This window comes from Oncorhynchus clarkii, chromosome 5, assembly GCF_045791955.1.
Source record: "Oncorhynchus clarkii lewisi isolate Uvic-CL-2024 chromosome 5, UVic_Ocla_1.0, whole genome shotgun sequence".
Classification (NCBI taxonomy): Eukaryota; Metazoa; Chordata; class Actinopteri; order Salmoniformes; family Salmonidae; genus Oncorhynchus; species Oncorhynchus clarkii.
In genome coordinates this window covers 50167127-50189196 of record NC_092151.1, presented here as the reverse complement: position 1 = coordinate 50189196, position 22070 = coordinate 50167127, and the positions used below count along the sequence as shown (strand labels likewise).

At 46.1% G+C, this 22070-nt stretch overlaps 1 protein-coding gene across 1 annotated transcript in view; it reads right to left on the bottom strand.

Annotated features, from left to right (window-relative positions):
- The window catches only part of LOC139408965 (nuclear receptor subfamily 5 group A member 2), a 101186-nt gene that overhangs the window by 46587 nt on the left and 32529 nt on the right, over positions 1-22070 (bottom strand). Inside the window, exon 6 of the mRNA XM_071153497.1 lies at positions 4056-4175. Coding sequence (XP_071009598.1) covers positions 4056-4175 — 120 coding nt within the window. The remainder of the gene's footprint in view (positions 1-4055; positions 4176-22070) is intronic.

Sequence of the window (22070 nt, the reverse complement as noted above, 5' to 3'; positions counted from 1 at the left end):
TATACAACAGTATGCCTTATACAGTATATGTGTATGAAATGTCCCTTTGGTCAATCTGACAGTGTAAGATCCCATCTCAATATGGGTGCAGTTAGCTTACCGTTCTTACACAATAAGACAAACAATAAAATAAACAAGCAGGTAGACCCCTATAACTGTGTATCCATAGAAATGAGGAAGAATACAGTGTATGCCTTATAACAATACAGGGCGCTATGTGTCTAACAACAACAGCTAGATGCATCCTCCCCATCAGCATACAGTAGGCTGGCTATCAGGAGAGTTTCTCTCTCTCTCTTATGGAGGCTTATCACTCTCACTGAACCTGAAAATATATATATTTATATATATATATTATTCTCTCTCTCTCTCTCTCTCTCTCTCTCTCTCTCTCTCTCTCTCTCTCTCTCTCAAGCCTTTCTCATTATCTCTCTCTCTCTCTCTCTCTTTCTCTCCCTCTCTCTCTCTCTCTCTCTCTCTCTCTCTCTCTCTCTCAAGCCTTTCTCATTTTCTCCCTCTTTCTCACTCTCCCCACACTGTAGCCCAGCACACTGTAGATTGCTAGCACAGCAGGGAGAGAGATACAGGGAGCGAGGGAAAGAGGAGTGAGAAAGAGAGGGAGGGAGAGGGCCGAAGGGCCGGGGCTGACTGCTGAATCATAATCACCCGCCGATAAACAAGGGGGGGACACCCCCCTCTCTCCTCCCTCTCGCCTTCCCCCTCCTCTCCCCTCCTCTGCGTCTGGACGCGGGGTTTGGAGGCGGGGGCCGAGAGGGGTGAGAGCGTGTGGGCCCCCCCGGATATCCCCCAGGACCCCCCCCCACCCCTCCTCATGCTCTGGCCCCGGCACTGGCCCCATTGGCCCACCGCGAGCACTTTCAGGTGCACTTAATATCTGCAGCAGCAGCAAATTTGTCTGGGAGGCAAGTCCATAGCTGCCACTCACAGTAAGCAGGCCATATTAAATTTTTATATTTATTGACAATTCATTACCATAATTGACTGAGCCAGGGTTTCTCGAGGAAGGTAGGCGGCTGCCTCCTAGGCTCGGGGAGGGGTCCCCGCGAGCTGCATTTGCAATTAAAACGGCCCAGATCGGAATTTATTTATTGTGTAAATAATGATGAGTAGAATTTTTTTAAGCATTGGGCTGGGAGGATTCCGAGATGTGCGGCAGCTTTTTTTCCCTACTTCTCGTCGCCTCTCCATCTCTCCTTTTCTCTATATCTCTCTCTCTCCATATCGCTCAGCATCTCTCTCTCTCCCTCCCTCTCTTCTCTCACTCTCTCTTCTCTCCCTCTCTCTTCTCTCCCCTTCTCTCCCCTTCTCTCCCTCTGTCCTTTTTTGAGGTGGTGAAAATTAAGAGTCAGTGAAATGTCAACGCCCCCCCTAAAGTGTCAATTAATTTACATAAAATCAACTGTGCATGAAATAACTTCAATGAAGGATTGGGCTCTTGATGGCATTGGGTTATGGTTTCCTAGCCTTAAGTAAAAAAAATTTTAAAAAATACACTTATCTATCATCTCTATGTCTGCATATTATAAAGATTCATAGGTCAACCTGTCATTAATACATCAAACAAAGGCAAACAAAATTAACATGGTTTGCCAAATGACAAACGAGCATAAAAATGGGAAAAGACGGCTAATATGGTTGGGTGACTCATATAGCACAGTAAGTTGGGTCATATAATAACAAAAATGTCTAAAGTTAAATTGCACAGAAAGTTGGATTAAAGTGTCTGCTAAATTACCACATTCTCCTAATAATACTATGGCTCAAAGAAGACGAGTTAGTTTAAAAAGACAATGCCACTGAAAAGTAGTGTAAACCTGCCGAATAAATTAGTTCAGAGAATATTTTTTAGCAATGCTTTAACATTTGCCTTTCATGTGCAAGTGCCATTGATATCAAGTAATATCAAAGACTTATCTTGCGAGACCTTGCTTGTACATTCATACTCTACTGAACTGCCATACAGCCATAACCCTGTGTTTTCACATGACACCGGCAGTCATGTCTTGTGTTTGAGCCAAGGACAGTTCAGGTCAGTACAAGACAGGCCAAAGAGCTGTATAAATTAGACGTGAATGTTGTGTGATTATATATTGTATCTGTTGCTACATCAGATTCCTCCGAAGGTCAGTGTACTGTGACTAAGGCTACCAGCTGACAGATAGGAGAGTGGAGGGCGGTGAGGGATCTGTATTCAAAGGGGGAAGAGGGGAGGAAGGGAGGGAGAAGAGGGGAGGAAGGGAGGAAGAAGAGGGGAGGAAGGGAGGGAGAAGAGGGGAGGAAGGGAGGGAGAAGAGGGGAGGAAGGGAGGGGGAATACGGAAGGAAGGGACAGTAGCATGTTCTGAAGCCCGTCCTCCCGGGGTGTCATGTGTTGCTCGCATTTCTCCTTTAATCCCCCATGGTGCACTTGGACCATTCCGACGACTGCTGGCAAAACGGCCAAGACACAAATGCTCACGCAACGAGGTAACAGCGTGGAAGTGGTCGGCACGCCCAAACAGGTCACGGTGCCCTGGCCTGACCCAATTGCCCTCCCAAAGATCCTCAAAATATTTTTGCAGTAACGCCAACCCGTGATCAACCCAACCCCTTATCTGAGAGATATCGCAAGAGGCTGTTGAGTTCTGCCATAGTAACCTTATCCATGTGTTTTGGTGGAGGTGTTGCTGGTAGTGATGGTGGTTGTGGTGGTGGGCCCTGGCTTTAAAGCAGTGCTGCTGTCACCTCTGGCTTCATGGAGAATAATAGGAGATAATGAACGGTTTGAGAGGAACTCCCCTCCTGTCTCCCACACCGGCCCCCCAACACCAGCTGTTCATTAACCAAAATATGCAAACGAGACCTGGTCCTCACCTCCCCTGACTCTTCCCCCTCCTCCTCCTCCTCCACCTCCTCCTCCACCTCCTCCTCCTTCTTCACTGGCTCAGCCCTGCTCACAGCCAACCTTCACTAATCAAACACAGAGCAGCAAAGACACTGCTGGGAGTACGAGCCACCGCTCGGCACTCTGCACTGGACGTGGGAGGGGGAGGGGGGGGGGGCAGTGACTCAGGGCACTCTGTGTGTGGGTTGGTGTATGTGTGGGTATATGTGGTCTGATAAAATAGCAGTGATATGAAAACTCCCCCTCTCTTGCGCTTTCTCTCTTTCTGTTTCTCTGTCTCTCTCCCTACATGAACTCACACACAACAACTTCAACTTTCTGACCACTAATTATTGGAGTTCATCGGGAGAACCACTCTTGTGTCCCTCCTCTCACAACATCTTCTTTTCCAAATCACGTCAGTAAAGCTCATCTACAGTAAGTCTGTAACTGTAAACAAAGGTAAAAACAACACTCCCTAACTCCACTCAGACCCTCCTTGCTTCGCCTCAATAGTAATGCCCCCATCTATTGTTGGAGAACATTTTGTTGAAGAGCAACGTTTTGGAAACACCGCCCCATCAATAATTAAGCGTGCTCGTCTTGCTGACAGGCGAGAGGTGCCGGGCGTTCAGAGCCATATTCATAACGAGCAATTTCATTCCTCTTTCTCTCTCTCTTTATCTCCCTCTCTCTGTCTCTCGCTCTCTCTCTGCCAGTGGAGAAAAAGACTGAGGAATCACAGGTCCACTCTGTGTTGAGAGCCTCGTCAGGAGCCTCAGGCATCGGCCCTTGCCGGCTCCTCGGGGGCCCCGCAAAGGTAAATCATCATAGGCTTTTTTTTCTACAGCTATGACTCTACCGGCATGCTTAACCAAGCGCTTTATTTATTCGCTGTTTGGAGTCTTTGCTTGATGCAAAATAATAAAAAATAAATAAATTGAAAATGTTTAATTGATTATTCTGGTCACATTAGCTTATACCTATAAGCGTAATCTATTTTTAATGGAGCGGTGACTGCGCGGGGGCCGGCTTGGTCGATAGTGCTTTAAAGGGTGTTGATGTGCTCGTGCTGAGTGGCTGATGAGGTCTATGGGGAGGGTGTGGAGAGAAGGGGAGGGGCATGTGGGGCAGGAAGGGGTAGGTGGAATTGGGGGAGTCAGGTGACTTACCTGCTGGCCGGTGACCAATAGGATGGAGCCTTCCTTGGCGTGCATCACCTGACGGAAGATGTGGTCGAGGATGAGGAGCTCGCTCCAACAGTTCTGGAGGAGCTTCATTTGGTCATCCACCTGATTGTGACAAAAGGGTAGAGAAATAGAAGATGAGGTCAGTTGTTGATGCTAATGCTAATGTATGTGCGTAGCTCATGCTATGCTAATGTGTCATGCTACATATATTTTCCCTCTGAATAAAAAGGATACATAACGATGAATAAAAAACCGCATCTTGACAAAAGGTTAAAGATTTACGATGCTGCATTATTCTCTTGGTGAAAAGTTTTTGGGTGAAGCTTTACCACTTTTATGGTTTGACAAGTAGACACATCTTGGGGTAGATTGACTCGTATTGATTACTATTCCACAGGTGGAGGAAGACAACTTCACACGATACTGTAGTTTCACATAGCCTCCCCCTTCCCCGTCTGAACACAACCACACCACTACTTTCTCATGTGAACTTAGCAACACCACGCTCTCTCAAAAAGCCCAGGAACGTCCCTGTTTGACAGCATTACTGGTTAGCTGTTTGCCCTGGAATACCAGTGGCTGAGGGATTTCTCCATTCCCAGTGATTAAGTTGTGAGTTTCTACGCAACACTGCGGCCCCACTCCCATTCCGGTGACTGACGCAGGCCAAAGGGGAGTCTGATACACTGCAACAACCATCCATTGTGAACTCCTGCAACTTCCCAGGGCTCACTATGTTAATCATTACACACTGTAGCCACACACATAGAAAGGCCACATTCAGAAGAGAAAGAATGAGGAAAAAGACAGGGAGAACCTCTCACACCCCTCCTTTTTTCCCCCGACAAAAAAAGTGTCACATTCGATATTATTTATCTGACTTGCGGAATGATGTGGCTTCGCGAAATTCTTCGGCATGTGTTGTTCTGGTGAAATGTGCTTTGCCTGAGTCTGAGAAAATCCTTGGGTTGACAGTTACAATCTGTGACGCTGCACTCGAAAACGTCAATGAGAATTGGAGAAGAATGCGTAAATCGATGATGTAAACTACCTCACTAACAGGTATGGTACAATTGACGGAGAAAGGAATGCTATTATCCATACTGGAACTTTTACTTTGTTATATATTGTTTTATTAACCCCTCTTCGGAGGACAAATATATTTTTGTTTTTCCACAGATTTTGTGCTACATATACACTACCGGTCAAAAGTTTTAGAACACTTACTCATTCAAGAAGTTGTCTTTATTTTTACTATTTTCTACATTGTAGAATAATAGTGAAGACATCAACACTATGAAATAACACATATGGAATCATGTAGTAACCACAAAAGGGTTAAACAAATTAAAATATATTTTAGATTTGAGATTATTCAAATAGCCACCCTTTGCCTTGATGACAGCTTTGCACACTCTTGGCATTCTCTCAACCAGCTTCATGAGGTAGTCATCTGGAATGCAGTTCAATTAACAGGTGTGCCTTGTTCAAAGTTAATTCGTGGAATTTCTTTCCTTCTTAATGCATTTGAGCCAATCAGTTGTGTTGTGACAATGTAAGGAAGATAGCCCCATTTGGTAAAAGACCAAGTCCATATTATGGCAAGAACAGCTCAAATAAGCAAAGAGAAACAACACTCCGTCATTACTTTAAGACATGAAGGTTAGTCCATATGGAAATTTTGAAGAACTTTGAAAGTTTCTTCAAGTGCAGTTGCAAAAACCATCAAGCGCTATGCTGCAACTAGCTCTCATGAGGAGCACCACAGGATTGGAAGACCCAGAGTTACCTCTGCTGCAGAGGATGAGTTCATTAGAGTTACCAGCCTCAGAAATTGCAGCCCAAATAAATGCTTCACAGAGTTCAAGTAACAGACACATCTCAGCATCAGCTGTTCAGAAGAGACTGTGTGAATCAGGCCTTCATGGTCGAATTGCTGCAAAGAAACCACTACTAAAGGACACCAATAATAAGAAGAGACTTGCTTGGACCAAGAAACACAAGCAATGGACATTAGACCGGTGGAAGTTTGTCCTCCAAATTGGAGATTTTTGGTGTCTTTGTGAGACACGGTGTGTGTGAACGGATGATCTCTGCATGTGTATTTCCAATTGTAAAGCATGGAGGAGGAGGTGTGACGGTGTGGGGGTGCTTTGCTGGTGACACTGTCTTTAGAATTCAAGGCACACTTAACCAGCATGGCTACCACAGCATTCTGCAGCGATACGCCATCCCATCTGGTTTGGGCTTAGTGGGCCTATAATTTGTTTTCCAATAGGACAATGACCCAAACACCTCCAGACTGTGTAAGGGCTATTTTACTAAGAAGGAGAGTGATGGAGTGCTGCATCAGATGACCTGGCCTCCACAATCCCTCGACCTCAACCAAATTGAGATGGTTTGGGATGAGTCGGACCGAAGAATGAAGGAAAAGCAGCCAACAAGTGCTCAGCATATGTGGGAACTCCTTCAAGACTGTTGGAAAATGCATTCCAGGTGAAACTGATTGAAAGAATGCCAAGAGTGTGCAAAGCTTCATCAAGGCAGAGGGTGGCTATTTGTTTAACACTTTTTTGGTTGCTACATGATTCCCTATGTACAGTATTAGTTCATAGTGTTGTAGTCTTCACTATTTTCTACAATGTAGAAAAGAGTAAACATTTTGACCCTTGAATGAGTAGGTGTTCTAAAATGTTTGACCGGTAGTGTATGTACATTTTACATATGCATTTTACATACGCATTTTACATACCTGGTACTTTTACGTATATAAAGCAGTCACATAACAATAATACATTACCAAACATAAGCTCTTTAATCCCAACCCTCAGCCGCTCTCAGCCCATCCCACTTATCACCATAGACCACCCTAGTTTGGTTTCCATGTGCCCATATATTTTTCAATAGTGCTGTGATGTTTTATATATAATTTTTAACCTTTCTAATCATATAGTACAGATTGTGAGCTAAAGATGAAAACCTTTCCTATGAGTATTATTATATTATTTATTGTAACTTTGTAAAAGAGGCCATTTGTTTCAATCGAAGCGCTGTGATATCACTGAGCTAACAGATGTCTACTGTACGTGAAATGCTTTATTACTTTGAATGACAGTGTGGTAGTTTCAGCACAACTGTTGTTGGCGTTGATTGTTTTGACTGCATAGGGGTTGTTTATTCTCCACCTAGTCATAACAATGGCAGTATCACTGAGCGTTCGCTTGGTGGTGCCGGGTCATGGAACTTCATAGTCGAGACTCAAACCGGGTCTGTCTGTGTCTCAAACCCAGGAACGCTGACATGATTTGTCTCATTCCTATTTTTATCAAAATGAAATACAACAAAGCCGCTGTGACCATTACCACAACTTCTGAAAGTTGGGTGAACTCCCTTTCTTTCCTCTTTTTTTCTCTCATCCCTCCTTTCTGTGGGGTGGGTGACCAGAGGCGACATGCGAGAGCAAAATTCAAATGCCATCATTAAAACCATCAGAAAGCGAGGGAGGGCGTGAGGGAGGCGATGGTGAACGAGTGTCCTCCTTACTGTACTTTAACCCCCCCACACTCCCCCCATCCCTGTCTTCGTCTCAAAGCCTCAGCATTAGTAGTAAAATACCCTCTCAGAGAGAGAGTGAGATTGGACGAGAGAGAGATAGAGGGAGCGAGAGAGTCTAAGAGAGAGGTGGTGGAGTGGGATGTGCAGCTAGACCTCGCTCTTCAAAGCAGGCCTGTCAAGGGCCCCGGCGAGCGTCGGGGTCCTCATCAAAGGGAGCCGTCCTCACGCTGCCTGCCTGGCAGCATCACTCTCGACAGAGCTGGGTCATCAAAAGGGGACAAGGGGAGATGAGGGGAACACGAGGTGGGAGCAGGAGACACCCGCACAGCAACCAAGACAGGACGAGCACAGTGAGGCGGGGAGAGAGATTGCCGACCCTTTAAGTGCCAGTGACACTGGCTGTTTTCCTGACAAGATTTTCCTTTGCACTGTCACATGGTTGAACACGACAGGCCCTGGATTTCACAAATCCATCTGTCTGTCCACTGAGATACTTGGTGGTCTGACAAAAGGGAGGGGATTGTTTGACTATCCATGCCTTTTATGTATTCTGTTCACAGTATGATTGCTTGTGAACAGGAATATATTGTGAACGTGTTGTAAATAAAAAAAAGTATGCAGCCAAAGCCAAGCCAACAGAACAGAATGTGATCTTAGACAATGAGGTTTATTGAGTAAATGGTCTAATAAAGTTTCAATTGATGTTAGGCCTATAGTTCATTGAACTATATGGGAGCAATAAAACTGTCTGGTTAATAATTACCATACCAAGTAGTCATGGAAACTGTGGATAACATGGACGATAGGCAGTTAGTTGCTAACCACGATCAATGTACTACTTCATTAAAAAGATTCCAACCTTTCCTGATGACCAAACCCTTACAATTGAGACTTCTTGGCGTTATCTAGTAATTTTACGTTTGTAGAATCAAGCTTCATTCCACTGCAGAAAACAGACATCACAGTTACATCATCAATACTAAACTATTACTAAAAGTAGTATATTTAAATACCGGTTTCATTGTGAACAATTTTTCAATTTGAGCACCATTATTTCTATATAGCCTACACTTTCTCACTCTGAACTTCTAACGCAAGTGAGGTGGGTGTGGCTTCATGGCAATGATCACAAGAGCAGCTGCTCACTGATTTAATGGCTCCAATGCAGTTGCACCTCTGACACCGCCAAAACATCCGCTATGCGGGTGTCTGCTATCGCCGGTAAACACTTGATCTGATTTCATTTAGGCCTTAAACTACCTATCGCTTTCTATGGTCTGACTTGAACCCGCCAAGCAATAAGTGATCTATCCTTGAAATCATGAAACAGTCATGACAAAGGCTTTAGCATGTTAGCTTTGGGTTTGGCATTGATAGTGGTTGAATAGCCCCCTTAAGAAGAGTATTATACCTCTGATAGGCCCAAACTATGTTCATTTAACACATTTAAGGCTATTTTCAAGGTGTTCTTTCTCTATACTTTAATATCATCACTCCTTTTTTCTTATTTTCAAAAAGGAACTTCTCTCAGTGCTTGTAATGAAAAATACATATTCTCCCAGAAACCAATTTAACACCTTCATGACCATTGAGGCGAGGACATCAATGTCCAGATCAATCGCTTTGCTCATAGCTTTTGTTCAAAACCACAAGCGCAGATTCATGTTTTCTACTTCACACACAGAGAGAGAGAGAATAAGAGGGGGAGTGAGATAGAAAAAGAATAAGAGGGGGAGTGAGAGAGAGAGAATAAGAGGGGGAGTGAGATAGAGAAAGAATAAGAGGGGGAGTGAGAGAGAGAGAATAAGAGGGGGAGTGAGATAGAGAGAATAAGAGGGGGAGTGAGAGAGAGAGAATAAGAGGGGGAGTGAGATAGAGAAAGAATAAGAGGGGGAGTGAGAGAGAGAGAATAAGAGGGGGAGTGAGATAGAGAGAGAATAAGAGGGGGAGTGAGAGAGAGAGAATAAGAGGGGGAGTGAGAGAGAGAGAGAATAAGAGGGGGAGTGAGAGAGAGAGAATAAGAGGGGGAGTGAGAGAGAGAGAGAATAAGAGGGGGAGTGAGAGAGAGAGAATAAGAGGGGGAGTGAGAGAGAGAGAGAATAAGAGGGGGAGTGAGAGAGAGAGAATAAGAGGGGGAGTGAGATAGAGAAAGAATAAGAGGGGGAGTGAGAGAGAGAGAATAAGAGGGGGAGTGAGATAGAGAGAGAATAAGAGGGGGAGTGAGAGAGAGAGAATAAGAGGGGGAGTGAGAGAGAGAGAATAAGAGGGGGAGTGAGATAGAGAAAGAATAAGAGGGGGGGTGAGATAGAGAAAGAATAAGAGGGGGAGTGAGATAGAGAAAGAATAAGAGGGGGAGTGAGAGAGAGAAAGAATAAGAGGGGGAGTGAGAGAGAGAGAATAAGAGGGGGAGTGAGATAGAGAAAGAATAAGAGGGGGGGTGAGATAGAGAAAGAATAAGAGGGGGAGTGAGATAGAGAAAGAATAAGAGGGGGAGTGAGAGAGAGAGAATAAGAGGGGGAGTGAGATAGAGAAAGAATAAGAGGGGGGGTGAGATAGAGAAAGAATAAGAGGGGGAGTGAGATAGAGAGAGAGAGGACTTAAGGGTTTAGAGAAAATAAAATACAGTGATTAAGAAAATAACATTTCCCCCATTTTTCGGGAATGTAAATTCATTGGGAATGGTGTTTTTGGAGAACCCAACAGTAATATGTATTCATCTTCCCCTGCTAAGAAGAGGTCACTGATAATGTTGATAATGGTCTGGAGTCAAAACTGGCAAATGTGTCAAAGCGTGTTATTTTTTATTTTTTCCTTCACCCTTTTTTTGGGCTGTTTTTGGTCGAGTGCCACAAGCATTGTTAAGCGTGGAGGGTATCGCGGCCTAACGAGGGTACACAGCTGGATCTGATTTTAATAAGTAGCTCCATTTTTGATGTGGCCTAATGAACAGATTAATAGAATCTCCTTCAGTGCTCCTTAATGAACAGAGTGAATTGCATTATTTTTGCCCACGAACGCAGCGACTTCACATCCAAAATTACATTTACATAAAGCAAGATGCGCATCTGATTTCGCTCTCTTTCTCACTACTTCTCTCTGTCCTTTTTTCCCTCCTACTAGCTGGATGTGTATCAATGTTCTCTCTGAGAACTACAGGTGAGGTTTGAAGTTCACTTCAATGAGGGGACTCTCGAGCATGGCATCGTTTGAGTTCTCTTCTGTTGGCATCTGTTCGTCTGGTGGCGAACAGGCCTTGTGTATGGTACTATTCACTTGGGGATAGGAATTAATCACCTAGAGTAGGTTCCACTCTTCTCAGGCTGTTACTCAGCCTGCTTCACTTCAAAACACATTCTAACCTAGACATACAGTACTTAGGTGTAGGTGTTTAGATTTGGGTTTCGTTTGTAAAGCATTTTTCTTAACCATGGAGAAAGCCATTCCCAAATGTAATATAATCGATAGTGACTGTAAGGGAGAGGGGGATACCTAGTCAGTTGTACAACTGAATGCATTCACCTGAAATGTGTCTTGATATTTACAAGAAAAATCTGTAAGTAATGTGACACCTCGTTTTGCACACTACCAATAACGCTTTAAAACAATATAAAAGAAACAACACACAAAAGAGTGGTTTAATAATCATATAATTGTAATGTCCTTTCTAGTAATTATTTTCCTATGGTAATAATGAAAGGGCAAAATAGCCTAAGTGAGTGAGTAAATCCCTGGGATGTGCTAAGTATGTGACCTAGGGGGAGCCAGCCAGCTAGTTTCTCCCGAGAGACAGGGCCTATTTAATCTCTCCTATCTATGATCCTGTGGAAATATCCCAGTCTGTTTATCATGGCACAGCCTCTGTTTGGGCCTCGGCCTCTCCCCTGCTGTGGCTAATGGTGATAAGCATGCTGGGAAAATCCTTGGGCCTTATGTGGGCCGCATGTATGAAGTGGGTGCGATGACACAGAAATGCTTTTCAGCTAGAAAGGGAATTTATATATACAGTATAGACAGTATATACAGTATATATACAAAAGTATGTGGACAGCCCTTCAAATTAGTGGATTCGGCTATTTTAGCCACACCCGTTGTTGACAGGTGTATAAAATCGAGCACATAGCCATACAATCTCCATAGTCAAACATTGGCAGTATAATGGCCTTATTGAAGAGCTCAGTGACATTCAACGTGGCACCGTCATAGGTTGCCACCTTTCCAACAGTTCGTCATATTTCTGCCCTGCTAGGGCTGCTCCGGTCAACTGTAAGTGCTGTTATTGTGAAGTGAAACTGTCTAGGAGCAACAACGGCGAAGTGGTAGGCCACACAGAATGGGACCGATGAGTGCTGAAGCATGCAGCGCGTAAAAATCATCTGTCCTCAGTTGCAACACTCCCTACCGAACTAACTCTGAGGCTAGTGTTTGCGGCCTTCTAAAGTAGGACAGTTTTATTGCTTCTTTAATCAGGGCAACAGTTTTCAGCTGTGCTGACATAATTGCAAAAGGGTTTTCTAATGTTTAATTAACCTTTTAAAATGATAAACTTGGATTAGCTAACACAACGTGCCATTGGAACACAGGAGTGATGGTTGCTGATAATGGTCCTCTGTACACCTATGTAGATGTTCCATTAAAAATCAGTAGTTTCCAGCTGCAATAGTCATTTACAACATGAATAATGTTTACACGGTATTTCTGATAAATTTGCTGTTATTTTAATGGACAAAAAATAGCTTTCTTTCAAAAACAAGGACATTTCTAAGTGACCTGAAACTTTTGAACGGTAGTGTATATGTTTTGATTTCCACATACACCAGATGGGTGGAGTGAAATGTGTTGTTTTACAGGGTCAGCCATACTGTGGTAGTGCAATGCCCCTGGAGCAAATTAGGGTTAAAGGGACATTTACAAAAAAAATCCACTTCATATTCATCATCTCCAGCACCACTCCATCAATGTGAAAATGGCACATTTCTCTGTTTTGTGGAAGAAAAGATTGAGGAAGATACTTTTTTCCAATGACATCATCGGTGTGCGCCATGTGATTCTAACCAATTATGAGTAGGCGTTGCCGACTAATTGTCTACTAATTGGTTGATGATGTCATTGGAAACGCTTATCTTAATTTTTATACGACAGAACACTTATCTTCATCTATCTTTTTTTACTATAAAACATAGAAAAACACAATTTTCACATATGTTGAGGTTGGGATGGTGCTGGATCTGATGAAGTTGACATTTGTTCTGTTCCGTACAGTCAGTTTGTATCTGAAGCATTCTGTGAAGTCATTGGCAACTGCTTCTGATTCTATGTCTGTCTGTCTGTCTGTCTGTCCATTCTAGTCTTGGTGCCAGACCAGTCAGTCTAGTGTGGAATAGAGGGGGGCTAATGGTAGGTAGAACACATATGCTTGAACTTTTTTCTCCGTCTTGCACCTGTTTAGAAGTTAGATCTAGATTTTATATCAAGTAACTAGGCCAATGTATGCAGGCCTATCCCCTGACCACACAGAAACCCTATACAGATATTATGTCTCTAAACAGCAATAGAAATACCAATGTCCAAACTAAGCCTATACAATGGGCCAGAGAAATGATAACTCATCCTCCCTCAGACTGTTTTTTTTCATCTGTTTTAGCCTTCACACAATATCAACAGAGGAGCATTTTCTCTATACCATGGAAAACCGCAGAACATTCATATTGAAGTGGACATTTTACAAGGCAAAGAGTTAAGTATAAATATATGCATAGATATATATATAAATAAATATACAGATGAAGTCGGAAGTTTACATACACTTAGGTTGGAGTCCTTAAAACTTGTTTTTCAACTACTCCACAAATTTCTTGTTAACAAACTATAGTTTTGGCAAGTCGGTTAGGACATCTACTTTGTGCATGACACAAGTAATTGTGCATGACACAATTCCAACAATTGTTTACAGACAGATTATTTCACAATTCCAGTGGGTCAGAAGTTTACATACTGTGCCTTTAAACAGCTTGGAAAATTCCAGAAAATGAAGTCATGGCTTTAGAAGTAGGTAGGCTAATTGACATAATTTGAGTCAATTGGAGGTGTACCTGTGGATATATTTCAAGGCCTACCTTCAAACTCAGTGCCTCTTTGCTTTACATCATAGGGAAATCAAAAGAAATAAGCCAAGACCTCAGAAAAACAGTCTGGTTCATCCTTGGGAGCAATTTCCAAACACCTGAAAGTACCACGTTCATCTGTACAAACAATAGTACGCAAGTATACACACCATGGGACCAAGCAGCCGTCATACCGCTCAGGAAGGAGATGTCTTCTGTCTCCTAGAGACGAACGTACTTTGGTGCGAAAAGTGCAAATCAATCCCAGAACAACAGCAAAGGACCTTGTGAAGATGCTGGAGGAAACAGGTACAAAAGTATCTATATCCACAGTAAAACGAGTCCTATATCAACGTAACCTGAAAGGCTGCTCAGCAAGGAAGAATCCTCAGCTCCAAAACCACCATAAAAAAGCCAGACTACAATTTGCAACTGCATATGGGGACAAATATCATACTATTTTGGAGAAATGTCCTCTGGTCTGATGAAACAAAAATAGAACTGTTTGGCCATAATGACCATCGTTGCGTTTGGAGGAAAAAGGGGGAGGCTTGCAAGCCGAAGAACATCATCCCAACCGTAAAGCACGGAGGTGGCAGCATCATGTTGTGGGGGTGCTTTGCTGCAGGAGGGACTGGTGCACTTCACAAAATAGATGGCATCATAAGGTAGGAAAGTAATGTGGATATATTGAAGCAACATCTCAAGACATCAGTCAGGAAGTTAAAGCTTAAAGCTTTTTTGCAAATGGGTCTTCCAAATGGACAATGACCCCAAGCATACTTCCAAAGGTGTGGAAAATGGCTTAAGGACAACAAAGTCAAGGTATTGGAGTGGCCATCACAAAGCCCTGACCTCAGTCCTAGAGAACATTTGTGGGAAGAACTGAAAAAGCGTGTGCGGGCAAGGAGGCCTACAAACCTGATTCAGTTACAACAGTTCTGTCAGGAGGAATGGGCCAAAATTCACCCAACTTATTGTGGGAAGCCAAAACGTTTGACCCAAGTTAAACAATATAAAGACAATGCTACCAAATACTAATTGAGTGATAGTAAACTTCTGACCCACTGGGAATGTGATTAAAGAAATAAAAGCTGAAATAAATAATTGTCTCTACTATTATTCTGACATTTCACATTCTTAAAATAAAGTGGTGATCCTAAATGACCTAAGACAGGGAATTTTTACTAGGATTAAATGTCCGGAATTGTGAAAAGCTGAGTTTAAATGTATTTGGCTAAGTTGTGTGTAAACTTCCGACTTCAACAGTATATATATATATATATATATATATATATATATATATGGGCCTATAAATTAATTAGATGACAGAATAAAGAAGCAGTGGCCGAGGCTTCTGATTGGTTACTTGGGGTAGAGCAGACCGTCTGCCTTTCTGAGAGGCCGGGAAGAGGGGAGGGAGCGTGTGTGTGTGTGTGTCTCACAGAGAGTCGTATTGTGATCGATACTGCTGAGGCACAAAGATTGATAAGTTCCCATAGTGACCGCATTAACAGACTCAGGAGGCTGTCCCCTGACCTATAGAACACACTTTGTTCGATTAGCCTCCCACCGCAACCTTTTCCTCCCCTCCTGTCCCAACGCCTCCCACCCCAAACCCTTCCTCCCCTCCTGTCCCAACGCCTCCCACCCCAAACCCTTCCTCCCCTCCTATCCCAACGCCTCCCACCCCAAACCCTTCCTCCCCTCCTGTCCCAACGCCTCCCACCCCAAACCCTTCCTCCCCTCCTATCCCAACGCCTCCCACCCCAAACCCTTCCTCCCCTCCTATCCCAACGCCTCCCACCCCAAACCCTTCCTCCCCTCCTGTCCCAACGCCTCCCACCCCAAACCCTTCCTCCCCTCCTATCCCAACGCCTCCCACCCCAAACCCTTCCTCCCCTCCTATCCCAACGCCTCCCACCCCAAACCCTTCCTCCCCTCCTATCCCAACGCCTCCCACCCCAAACCCTTCCTCCCCTCCTATCCCAACGCCTCCCACCCCAAACCCTTCCTCCCCTCCTATCCCAACGCCTCCCACCCCAAACCCTTCCTCCCCTCCTATCCCAACGCCTCCCACCCCAAACCCTTCCTCCCCTCCTGTCCCAACGCCTCCCACCCCAAACCCTTCCTCCCCTCCTATCCCAACGCCTCCCACCACAAACCCTTCCTCCCCTCCTGTCCCAACGCCTCCCACCCCAAACCCTTCCTCCCCTCTTATCCCAACGCCTCCCACCCCAAACCCTTCCTCCCCTCCTATCCCAACGCCTCCCACCCCAAACCCTTCCTCCCCTCCTATCCCAACGCCTCCCACCCCAAACCCTTCCTCCCCTCCTATCCCAACGCCTCCCACCCCAAACCCTTCCTCCCCTCCTATCCCAACGCCTCCCACCCCAAACCCTTCCTCCCCTCCTATCCCAACGCCTCCCACCCCAAACCCTTCCTCCCCTCCTATCCCAACGCCTCCCACCCCAAACCCTTCCTCCCCTCCTATCCCAACGCCTCCCACCCCAAACCCTTCCTCCCCTCCTATCCCAACGCCTCCCACCCCAAACCCTTCCTCCCCTCCTATCCCAACGCCTCCCACCCCAAACCCTTCCTCCCCTCCTATCCCAACGCCTCCCACCCCAAACCCTTCCTCCCCTCCTATCCCAACGCCTCCCACCCCAAACCCTTCCTCCCCTCCTATCCCAACGCCTCCCACCCCAAACCCTTCCTCCCCTCCTATCCCAACGCCTCCCACCCCAAACCCTTCCTCCCCTCCTATCCCAACGCCTCCCACCCCAAACCCTTCCTCCCCTCCTATCCCAACGCCTCCCACCCCAAACCCTTCCTCCCCTCCTATCCCAACGCCTCCCACCCCAAACCCTTCCTCCCCTCCTATCCCAACGCCTCCCACCCCAAACCCTTCCTCCCCTCCTATCCCAACGCCTCCCACCCCAAACCCTTCCTCCCCTCCTATCCCAACGCCTCCCACCCCAAACCCTTCCTCCCCTCCTATCCCAACGCCTCCCACCCCAAACCCTTCCTCCCCTCCTGTCCCAACGCCTCCCACCCCAAACCCTTCCTCCCCTCCTATCCCAACGCCTCCCACCACAAACCCTTCCTCCCCTCCTGTCCCAACGCCTCCCACCCCAAACCCTTCCTCCCCTCTTATCCCAACGCCTCCCACCCCAAACCCTTCCTCCCCTCCTATCCCAACGCCTCCCACCCCAAACCCTTCCTCCCCTCCTATCCCAACGCCTCCCACCCCAAACCCTTCCTCCCCTCCTATCCCAACGCCTCCCACCCCAAACCCTTCCTCCCCTCCTATCCCAACGCCTCCCACCCCAAACCCTTCCTCCCCTCCTATCCCAACGCCTCCCACCCCAAACCCTTCCTCCCCTCCTATCCCAACGCCTCCCACCCCAAACCCTTCCTCCCCTCCTATCCCAACGCCTCCCACCCCAAACCCTTCCTCCCCTCCTATCCCAACGCCTCCCACCCCAAACCCTTCCTCCCCTCCTATCCCAACGCCTCCCACCCCAAACCCTTCCTCCCCTCCTATCCCAACGCCTCCCACCCCAAACCCTTCCTCCCCTCCTATCCCAACGCCTCCCACCCCAAACCCTTCCTCCCCTCCTATCCCAACGCCTCCCACCCCAAACCCTTCCTCCCCTCCTATCCCAACGCCTCCCACCCCAAACCCTTCCTCCCCTCCTATCCCAACGCCTCCCACCCCAAACCCTTCCTCCCCTCCTATCCCAACGCCTCCCACCCCAAACCCTTCCTCCCCTCCTATCCCAACGCCTCCCACCCCAAACCCTTCCTCCCCTCCTATCCCAACGCCTCCCACCCCAAACCCTTCCTCCCCTCCTATCCCAACGCCTCCCACCCCAAACCCTTCCTCCCCTCCTATCCCAACGCCTCCCACCCCAAACCCTTCCTCCCCTCCTATCCCAACGCCTCCCACCCCAAACCCTTCCTCCCCTCCTATCCCAACGCCTCCCACCCCAAACCCTTCCTCCCCTCCTATCCCAACGCCTCCCACCCCAAACCCTTTCTCCCCTCCTATCCCAACGCCTCCCACCCCAAACCCTTCCTCCCCTCCTATCCCAATGCCTCCCACCCCAAACCCTTCCTCCCCTCCTATCCCAACGCCTCCCACCCCAAACCCTTCCTCCCCTCCTATCCCAACGCCTCCCACCCCAAACCCTTCCTCCCCTCCTGTCCCAACGCCTCCCACCCCAAACCCTTCCTCCCCTCCTATCCCAACGCCTCCCACCCCAAACCCTTCCTCCCCTCCTATCCCAACGCCTCCCACCCCAAACCCTTCCTCCCCTCCTATCCCAACGCCTCCCACCCCAAACCCTTCCTCCCCTCCTATCCCAACGCCTCCCACCCCAAACCCTTCCTCCCCTCCTATCCCAACGCCTCCCACCCCAAACCCTTCCTCCCCTCCTATCCCAACGCCTCCCACCCCAAACCCTTCCTCCCCTCCTATCCCAACGCCTCCCACCCCAAACCCTTCCTCCCCTCCTATCCCAACGCCTCCCACCCCAAACCCTTCCTCCCCTCCTATCCCAACGCCTCCCACCCCAAACCCTTCCTCCCCTCCTATCCCAACGCCTCCCACCCCAAACCCTTCCTCCCCTCCTATCCCAACGCCTCCCACCCCAAACCCTTCCTCCCCTCCTATCCCAACGCCTCCCACCCCAAACCCTTCCTCCCCTCCTATCCCAACGCCTCCCACCCCAAACCCTTCCTCCCCTCCTATCCCAACGCCTCCCACCCCAAACCCTTCCTCCCCTCCTATCCCAACGCCTCCCACCCCAAACCCTTCCTCCCCTCCTATCCCAACGCCTCCCACCCCAAACCTTTCCTCCCCTCCTATCCCAACGCCTCCCACCCCAAACCCTTCCTCCCCTCCTATCCCAACGCCTCCCACCCCAAACCCTTCCTCCCCTCCTATCCCAACGCCTCCCACCCCAAACCCTTTCTCCCCTCCTATCCCAACGCCTCCCACCCCAAACCCTTCCTCCCCTCCTATCCCAATGCCTCCCACCCCAAACCCTTCCTCCCCTCCTATCCCAACGCCTCCCACCCCAAACCCTTCCTCCCCTCCTATCCCAACGCCTCCCACCCCAAACCCTTCCTCCCCTCCTGTCCCAACGCCTCCCACCCCAAACCCTTCCTCCCCTCCTATCCCAACGCCTCCCACCCCAAACCCTTCCTCCCCTCCTGTCCCAACGCCTCCCACCCCAAACCCTTCCTCCCCTCCTATCCCAACGCCTCCCACCCCAAACCCTTCCTCCCCTCCTATCCCATGCCCAATGGCAAAGGAAAATATTTAAAGTGGCGCTAACCCTGCTCTAATAAGGTCCTTCCTGTGCGCTCCTCACCTCATCACGCCTCAGCACTGATACAGATCCACTGGAGAAATTAGAGATGCATCTCTGATGGAGGGATATCTGTCATTTTTAGATATTGTTAGCCATTTTTTTCTATTGTTAGCCATGTTAGTAGACATTGTTTACGTACTATATCTTTTGGGTTCTGATGGGGAACTAAGTTCATGAGACATTTGTAAGTTGTATTCTTCAAGAATCAATGGGTATATATTATGCATGTATAAGTCCAAAAGTGGGTGTAGCAACTAAGGATTATAGCATTAAAGAGGGAAAACTGAACTTTTGTCAGAAAGGGGCACACCTCCCCACACCAATAGGCAAACACATAAAACGAAGGCCCAAAACGTGTGTTTTGTGTGGTTTAATGAATTAAGAAATCATAATAGAGTATGAATCATACTGCCAACAATCAAGCCCACATTTTGCGTAAACAATTAGCAACTAAACTTACATAGTGTGTCTTTAATGAGCTACAGTCAAAGTTTCCACATATCCAAAATAGACACTGAATTAATTGGATACATGACGGGCAGCAGTTGTCCACACTAGTTGCTCTAGCTACATACAAACAGTTAAAAGAGCGAACTATGAGAACAGTTGGCCAACACAGAGAAGAGGTAAACACAAAGTCTCTTTGGTGTGTGTTGTTGGGAGTGTCTTGTTGTTTTCAAGGTCACTAAAGAAAGTAACAAACCCTTCCTCTCAGATTTCAGACAGGGATTTGCAGACAAAATCAGGTATCCCAACTTATGTATTCCTTTTCCCCCGATGAATAAGCATATGAAAGATATAAAAAATCAATAAGGCAAGAGAGAAACTGACCAGAGAGACGCTAGTCATGAATTTCAATAGACATATTTATATGGTGTACTTATTGTTGACTAGTTTGAGGTTCGCCATACTCCTTAAATTCTACCAGTGGGGTACACTGGAGTCAACTGGATAGCCCTAAAATAGATAAAAGGTAGTCCTTTATAATAACTCCATGTAACAAAGCATTTGTAATGGATTAGTAAATAGTTTATTCATAGTTTATTAATCATTACTCCCACATTTGTAAATGTTAGTAACCTAGTTACTACATTTAAAATATTAAATAATAATTAATAAGATCATTCATACAATGTTTAATATAGGTCTTTATAAACCATTTACTAATCATTAGTTAAGACTTTCTGCGCAGCCTCATCTAAAGTGTGGGCTATTTATATATATTTTATCAATGTTTTGAGTGACCAGTCTAATTTCTCACAAAAAGATGGACATGCCATTGGTTCCTGCTGTACCTGATGCTCCTTAAGGTCTCAAAATGGTTGAGTGAAATAATGTTACTCTATGCTGAGTAAAATAACGTTCTTAGTCCAAAAATGCTAACAAAACGCTAAGAGTTTCTTTGCAATCACTTTTCTACCAAAACCAAAGTGTGTTTTGGTAGAAATGTTATCACGTTATCATTACAGTGTCTGTATATCATGTTGTCGTTTTTACTGCAGTACACCATTGTGTGTATGTATGGACCATAGTGTATTTTGTGTTTTATTCATGTTATTCATGTTTTCAAGTACTGGTGACCAATAAAGCATTCTGATTCTTGTATAGATTGTAATGGACACATATGATGTGTGTAAAATGCTTTTTGGAAGGTTGTACTGATCATGATGAGGATGTGTGGCACCATGTTTGTTGATCATGTCTGGATGTCACGTAAATCGTACGCGTTAAAGGGCTAATGATTAGTAAATGGTTTATAAGGACATATATTATGTAATGATTAATAAATAATAAATACATGATTTACTAATACAATATAAATGCTTTATTTTGTGGAGTTATTATAAAACACTACCAAATAAAATCTAGACATCTTTGATTGATATAACATCAGATCTGGTGGCATGCCACAGCTATACAACACAAACAGATCTTTGGGAGCCAGGCAAGGAGCTGCCAGGCATAGAGCTGCCAACACAAGGCAAAATCACACAAAAATGTGGTTATGAGCTGCCAGTCTGCAAGAAACACAGTTGGGAGCCGCCAGAGCTGCCAGTCTGCAAGGAGCCGCCAGAGCTGCCAGTCTGCAAGGAGCCGCCAGAGCTGCCAGTTAGAATCAAATGTACAGCATTGAGTAGAGATGCATTTTAGGAATAGCAAACTGTTTGTAGCCTGACCTCAGATCTGGTGGCATGCCACAGCTATACAACACAAACAGATCTGGGACCAGGCTAGGGAAACACAAGGCAAAATCACACAAAAATGTGGTTATGAGAAAGAAACACAGTTGGTACAGCTGCTTCATTTCTGGATTTGAAATAGTCAGTTAAGTGCATGGAGTAGACCATCTATGAGTACCGTTGCTGATATGTTCATAATACGTTTTTTAAAAATGGCAGGAGTTTGCTGCATGGTATCTTGAGGGCTTAACGCTAAGAAGCTATCAACTAATTATCAAAAACAGAGAGGCGTAATCAATTATTCAAATTAACATTAGGCTCCTAATATAGATGACGCAAGGGGAGCCCCCAAAAGTAACCCTCCCTGAGACACACACACTTCCACACACACATATATACACACACACTCCTTAACCCCCCGCCCCACAAACACACTCCGAATCCTTCCCCGACACCCACCAACCAAACTCCCTCCAAACTGAAATACAGTGAGAAAATAATGACTTCCAAATGTGAAATGAGTTTGTGCTCTGTAAGTCTAAGGCGCTGGGTAGTATTGATCTGTTCCACAGTGTTCAATCTAGCAGGCAATACTCTGCATTAAGCCTGGGCAGCCGATCCCTGAGTGATCTGTGGTGGGCTCATTTGATTTTCATTCCATGCCTTGTTTGACTTGATTCTGCGATTTATGGCTATAGGCTACTTTATGGTAAGGAGGGCTGTCGATATTGTGTGTGTAGGGTGGGTGGGAGGGTGTGTGTGTGTGTGTGTGTGTGTGTG